This window comes from Polyodon spathula, unplaced genomic scaffold (genome assembly GCF_017654505.1).
Source record: "Polyodon spathula isolate WHYD16114869_AA unplaced genomic scaffold, ASM1765450v1 scaffolds_796, whole genome shotgun sequence".
Lineage (NCBI taxonomy): Eukaryota > Metazoa > Chordata > Actinopteri > Acipenseriformes > Polyodontidae > Polyodon > Polyodon spathula.
The window spans coordinates 325,690-332,297 of record NW_024472283.1 but is presented as its reverse complement, the minus strand read 5'-3'; the positions used below and the strand labels follow the sequence as shown (position 1 = coordinate 332,297).

Below are 6,608 nucleotides of genomic sequence, written 5' to 3'. Positions count from 1 at the left end.
CGTCTCGCTCGCGCGCAGGTTTTTTAAATATCTGACAATTCTGAACGAGAACGCCGCTTCTGCTGGCTCTTACGTCAGCATTATTTACAGTTATAAAATATATCTACACTGTATACTTAATTATTAACTGAATTTTTAATCCTTCTTATATATATATATATGTGTGTGTGTGTACAAAATGACACAAGTCTAAATGATAAAATAATATTTTATTTTTCTTTAATACGTTACATACACAAGTTGACTAGGAGACGACAAAAGACTTCTAAAAAAATACAAGAAACTAAACAAACATGTAGATTAAAAACTGTTTCTCAAAAAAACAAAACAAAAAAATACCCACTTATTTCTATATTAGCTTAATTAAGTATCAACAGGGTTAAAACACGAACATGCGCGCAACGTAAGCTACAGATAGACAGCGGCTGGGAATTGATTAGACTTTACATGTGAAATTCACCTGCGTACCACAACCGCGTTAGACTGGGCGGACTGGGAGCCAGGAGACTGAGCTGGGTTCGAGTCCCATACAAAGCGCCATCACTAATTCACTGCCTGTGTGAGTTGGAGGTGGGGCAGCCTAACTGTTAGAGCCCAGGGACTGGGTTTAAATGCCACTGTTCAGCCACTCGTGGTGGTGTGGCGAAGGTGTAATATCTGAGGGGCACCGGCTCCCACAGACAGTGTCCTGGGTCCGGAAACTGGTGCTGCATCACACTGTGCAAAGGGGGTTATCCCGCAATACGCGAAACTTCATTTTAAAGTGCTTTGTTATTACGGACAGTTCTCTGTAAATTCACTCACTCGCTCGCTCCAAATGTGACAGCAGGAATTACTGCCGCAGAGCGTTTCAACGCTGTAATATTCTCAGTTTCAGTGTTTGTTAATATAGTGCACACGGAAAGGTGGACTCGGCTCTGAGAGAGGGAGAAAGAGTGTGAGAGAGAATGTGTGTAAAAGAGAAAGTGTGTGAAAGTGTGTAAAAAAGAGAATGTGTGTATGAGTGTGAAAGTGTGAGAGAGCGAGTGTGTGAGAGATTTGTGAACACCCTCCTAACCAACCTCTGTCTTCAAAAAAAAAGGACACAGCGTGAAACAACTTAAACCAAACAAAAAAACAAAGAAAAGAGCTTTTCCTGGGAAAGAATCCTTCCGTCTTTGCAAACTGCCTCGAAGTCACTGCTGAACTGGAACACAAACCGCCTTTCAGTTCTTTCTTCTTCGTCATCTCTGTTCTGTCCATCCGCTCACAACGGGTCTATTCCTTTGCAAAAAAAGTCGAGGGAAAAAATAAAAAATATCTACTGTGCTATAATGCATTTGAACAAAAACAATGACAGCATTTGAGACAGGGACGGGGAGCAAGACTCCTGCTGCGTTGCGGTTTCCCCCACTCTAGGTTTTACAAGAGCAAGCCCCAGTGTGTCTAGCGAACCAGCTCAGGGGCGTCTGATGAAACCAGGAATGGATCACACTGCTACGCAGCGGGAGCCTCGCTTCCCTCCCTGAGCTATGCTTGGTCGAGCGTGCACAAACTGAATGTGTTTACAGTAATAATCATGTTCTCGGCAGGGCGTTGCTGCAATGGGAGTCAGCACCGAGTCCCTCTCTCCCGGCTTCAGGGGGGGCGCAGTGCAGCGGGGGGGTGGGGGGGGGTCTCAGAAGTCACTGAGGATGCTGATGTCAGCGAACTCCTTGCGGTAACGGTACGAGTACAGAGCCAGCAGGAAGGACCACTTGAGAGAGATGAAGCTCCACACACACGACAAGTACAGGCTCCTTGGGTCTGTCAAGGCTGGAGAGAGGAGGGGGGAGAGAGAGAGAGAGGGAGAGAGAGGGGAGGAGAGAGAGAGAGAGAGAGAGAGAGGGAGAGAGAGGAGAGGGGAGAGCGGAGAGAGGAGAGTGATTTGATCAGCTTTTTTGCACAGTCTCTGCGTCTTATTAGATTCAGTCTTCTCTATGTAGCTGTGTTATATGTGAACGGGGTGTTACTCTGTGTGTGTCTAAAGACTTGTAGTGAAGGGAGCTCTGCGATTGGTTAATAAGACACCTCTCTTAGGAGGATTGTAAGCGAAGGGAGCTCTCCGATTGGTTGACTCACACTGGTGCTGGGTGACGGCGAGGGTGAGGAAGGTGATGAAGGCCGCAATGGCCAGCGCGGAGAAGAGCACTCCCATGACGAGGAAGAAACGCAGCCCCTTGAGCCAGGTCCGCCAGAAATCCTGAACATACATGATGTGAGTGATGAGAGCCCAGAGCGCCAGCACACCTGCAGGAGAGGAGAGAGGAGAGAGAGGAGAGTGATGAGAGCCCAGAGCGCCAGCACACCAGCAGGAGAGGAGAGAGGAGAGAGAGGAGAGTGATGAGAGCCCAGAGCGCTCTCTGGGTCTCGCGTCCTGACGAGGGAGGAGGAGAGAGGAGAGAGAGGAGAGTGATGAGAGCCCAGAGCGCCAGCACACCTGCAGGAGAGGAGAGAGGAGAGAGAGGAGAGTGATGAGAGCCCAGAGCGCCAGCACACCTGCAGGAGAGGAGAGAGGAGAGAGAGGAGAGTGATGAGAGCCCAGAGCGCCAGCACACCTGCAGGAGAGGAGAGAGGAGAGAGAGGAGAGTGATGAGAGCCCAGAGCGCCAGCACACCTGAGAGGAGAGAGAGAGAGAGGAGAGTGATGAGAGAGAGCGCCAGACCTGCAGGAGAGGAGAGAGGAGAGAGAGGAGAGTGATGAGAGCCCAGAGCGCCAGCACACCTGCAGGAGAGGAGAGAGGAGAGAGAGGAGAGTGATGAGAGCCCAGAGCGCCAGCACACCTGCAGGAGAGGAGGAGGAGGAGAGGAGAGTGATGAGAGCCCAGAGCGCCAGCACACCTGCAGGAGAGGAGAGAGGAGAGAGAGGAGAGTGATGAGAGCCCAGAGCGCCAGCACACCTGCAGGAGAGGAGAGAGGAGAGAGAGGAGAGGAGAGAGAGGAGAGGACAGGAGAGGAGAGGGGGAGCAGGGGTTACCAACACAGCTGCAGCAACCCTAACCAATGAGCTATAGCCTGTGAGCCTGCAGCTGAATATTAGGATTGTGCAGAGCTAGTTATTCTCGTTCATGACTCACACACACCCATGACCTGTTAAAGAAGGTCTGACTCAGGTTGTTTGTTTAGTTGCTGTAAGATCTGTTTGATTTACTTACAATAAAAATACATATTTTTTCAAAAGTGGTTTAAAAAAAGAGCCAGCACACTCAAGGAAAGAGCAATTCTAAAACGCTTCCTTTTTGTTTTTTCTTCCTCCTCTTGACTGACTCAGCTTATTAGAGTGCTGTGTCAGTGAAGGCAGGGGCCCTTGAGATCCCAGGCTGACTGGGGGGGGGTCAAAGAGCAGTGAAAGCATGACTCAGCAGAACAAAGCACACACACACACACACACACTCTTTCTTTCATTCATTCTCCCCCTTCCTCCATCTCTCTTTCTCTATCCCTTGCTCTCGCTCTCTCCTTCTCCCCCTTCCTCTCGCTCTCCTCCCCTTCCTCTCCCCTTCTTCTCTCCCCTTCTCCCCTTCCTCTCTATCTCTCTCATGCTATCTCCTTCTCCCCCTTGCTCTCTCTTTCAGCCAGGACCTAGTCAGCTGATCTCTTCGTTCTGAATCACGACAACACATCTCTCTCTTTCTCTCTCTCTCTCTCTCTCTCTCTAGACTCCAGTTCAGGAGTCTCTCAGTAACAAAACAGGAACCACGACCTCCGACAGGCCCGGTCCCTTCACGTGCTGCTCTACCAAAACAAAAAAAAAACACACTGTCATTGTTTTTCACGCAGTCTTGAAATTTACCAAGTCATGTGAGCTGCAGGGGGAGGGGGGGGGGGGTCCTTATCTGACTCAGCAAAAAATAAACAGTTGTTTTGGATGTGTGTAAGGGGTCACCACTTAAATTAGGGGAGGGGAAAAGGCTACTGGGCTTTGTCCTGAATTCTGAATGCGCTTGCTGCTCCCTGCACACTCTGCCGTGAGCACCCGTCACCTCTCGCTGTTTGTTTCTCTTGCAAGGACAGGCCCGTTGAGGTCTGACTGTCAAGATGGTCCCACTTAAACAGAGCTACAGTAAGCACGCCGTTAACCCAACTGCTATCGAGGAGCGAAACACAAAATTATCTAAAACCTGGGCTCTGACGAGACCCGTAACACCGCAGAGCAATCTGATCCATTGCTAGTTCTGTTACCAGTACACACTGGGGGCTAATCAAGCTGGTGGTAAAACATGGAATGGGTGAAACCGCTATGCAATAGGAGTCTTATTACCACCCCCTGCACTTCTGTAAAACTCTAGAGAAATGCATACTGACGGACAGACAGACCCCTACTCTGCTGCATGCCTCTCTCTCCAGGGAGACGCCTACAATCTGCAAGTGGAATTCCCCCGAGGGAAAGAAATCTATTTGTTCTTTCAGGAAGGTTTTTAAAAATAGGACACCTGTTTTTACTTTCTGTCTGTTACTAACATCTAATAATAGAGTTTCGTTCTATCACTCTTAATAATGCAGGTATTCAGGGATGGGAATGAGACTCCTATTGCAAAATGTTTTAAAAAAAAAAATTTCATAGCAAAACCAGGAGTGGATCACAGTGCTATGCAACGGGAGTCTTCGGGCCATCGTGGTTATACACACCTTGTACACACCATACACAATGTTACCAGAAAAAAAAAGAAAAAAGTTACAATAGAAGACGCTGGATAGGGGGCGAGTTCAGCCGTTGAATTGCAAGCTTGAATAAAAGCAATGAAGAAGAAGAAAAAATAAACATGCCACGTCTGTGCAGAGAGCAGCGCCTCCGTGCGATGGGCATGCTGGAGGCTGGAGCGGGGCAGCGGGCTGTGGCTCCCCGTGTGGGGCGCTCACAGCCCGCGGTTTCACACCCGGCGAGACGGTGTCACCAGACCCACTCCGCCAGTGACGGAACCGGGAGAGACCAGGAGTCGCGACGGGTCACTCCGCAGCGCCTTGGTGATGACAGCTGCGAGTCAGCACGACGCGAAGTCACAGCGGCTGCGCAGAAACACATCTCCATCACATCTAGTGGATTTTACCCAAATATAAGAGACACGTTTCTATTGACAGGCAAGACCAATGAATCCAAATGAATAACATCACCCCTGCCTTTCCGAGAGAGACATTGCAAACACCGCCCAGGCAGGGCTGGAGACCCCACACTCAACCCGGGGACTTTCAAAAACCGAGTCAGAGCACCTGGCTTTACCAACAACTAACTGAGGTCTAATACTGCTGCACACTGTTATCTTTTATTTATTTGTTTTGGTGCAAAGAGCCGCCCCTGTGGACTGTACAGCGGTCCCTGTAAACACCGAGTTACACAAACAGTGCGTGTCAGAAACAATTACAAACTATAAAGAAATCCGGACAGAATTACATATATATATATATAGAAATATACATTATGTTAAATTGATAATAATGTATTATTATTATTATTATTATTAAATGCAAGCGTGCTTACCTGACAGGCCCCCCATGGCTGCAGTCCAGGGCTGTTTGAAAGCGATATTCCAGACGAAGAAGGCGGAGACCCCCACCAGCACCCCGGCGGAGGCATAGCCTATACTGAGATGCGTTTTACTGAGCCCCATTGACACCAAACTGCAGCAAGACAGCACAGGCTAGGATATCAAATATACAGAGACAGATCTATACAGGCTAGGATATTAACATATACACAGATCTATATATATACAGGCTAGGATATTAACACATACACAGATCTATATATATACAGGCTAGGATATTAACACATACAGAGACAGATCTATACAGGCTAGGATATTAACACATACACAGATCTATATATATACAGGCTAGGATATTAACACATACACAGATCTATATATATACAGGCTAGTATATTAACACACACAGAGACAAATCTATACAGGCTAGGATATTAACACATACACAGATCTATATATGTGTGCAAACACACACAGCTAGCCTCTCTGGCGAAGAGAAGCGGCGATACGCGTTATGCAATCGATATGAAAGTATAATAACACAGATCCGGTGTTGTTATCGTTTGCAACCCTCTCATGTGTTTGCACCCTGCTAGCTACCAACGACACCCGTCCAAGAGCCAGATCCTGCTGCGCCGGCATCTGCGTGTCTGCTGTTAGGGCAGAGACGCCCAGGGTCCGGAGGAGGCATTGCACGCTAGAGGCCGTGGTTTGGTTTTGATGCACGGTTTCTGTTTAAATGCGTAATTAAATACAAAACAAAAAAAAAAAAAAAAAAAACAAGTTTCTCATGTTTTTTTTTTTTCTAATCTTTCGTTTTAATGGGTTTGTAAGCATAAGGGATATCATCACCTTCCTAGCTTCCGATAGACAGTTTGGGCTTGTTTTTGGCTATAGTGTAATCCGACACATTTTCTCGATTGTCTACATTTTTTTTTTTTTTTGTGCATTTGCTTGATTATTAATCGATTAATGGGTTCAACCCTAAAACGAATGCACAAGGATCAAAGTGCGCTGAAGAGCAAGGTCATGTGACCCGGCTGCAGGCCTGCCCGCTGGCTCGGCGTTCTGCATCACCGCCCTGCAGAATGAACGCGTTGTGCTTCAT

The 6,608-nt window shown here is 47.8% G+C and overlaps 1 protein-coding gene across 2 annotated transcripts; it reads right to left on the bottom strand.

Annotated features, from left to right (window-relative positions):
* Positions 1–194: 194 nt before the first annotated feature.
* On the bottom strand, positions 195–6,157 carry slc48a1a (solute carrier family 48 member 1a). Of its 2 annotated transcripts, none has more exons than XM_041241589.1 (4): positions 6,042–6,157; positions 5,494–5,633; positions 2,101–2,268; positions 195–1,794 (listed from the first exon to the last, which is right to left on the bottom strand). In XM_041241589.1, exons 1-4 carry the CDS (start codon positions 6,140–6,142, stop codon positions 1,658–1,660), a joined length of 546 nt encoding a protein of 181 aa, XP_041097523.1. In that variant the 5' UTR covers positions 6,143–6,157; the 3' UTR covers positions 195–1,657. The 2 variants fall into 2 exon arrangements, with proteins under 2 accessions (XP_041097523.1, XP_041097524.1); XM_041241590.1 differs by having other exon boundaries at positions 5,946–6,088.
* Between the last annotated feature and the right edge of the window lie 451 nt (positions 6,158–6,608).

Coding starts and splice junctions, on each gene's coding strand:
- slc48a1a (XM_041241589.1), bottom strand. CDS start 6,142: ATGCCGGCGCAGCAGGATCTGGCTCTTGGACGGGTGTCGTTGGTAGCT. Junction 5,634..6,041: donor GATAACAACACCGGATCTGT/GTTATTATACTT, acceptor GTCTTGCTGCAG/TTTGGTGTCAATGGGGCTCA. Junction 1,795..2,100: donor CGCCGTCACCCAGCACCAGT/GTGAGTCAACCA, acceptor TCCTCTCTCCAG/CCTTGACAGACCCAAGGAGC.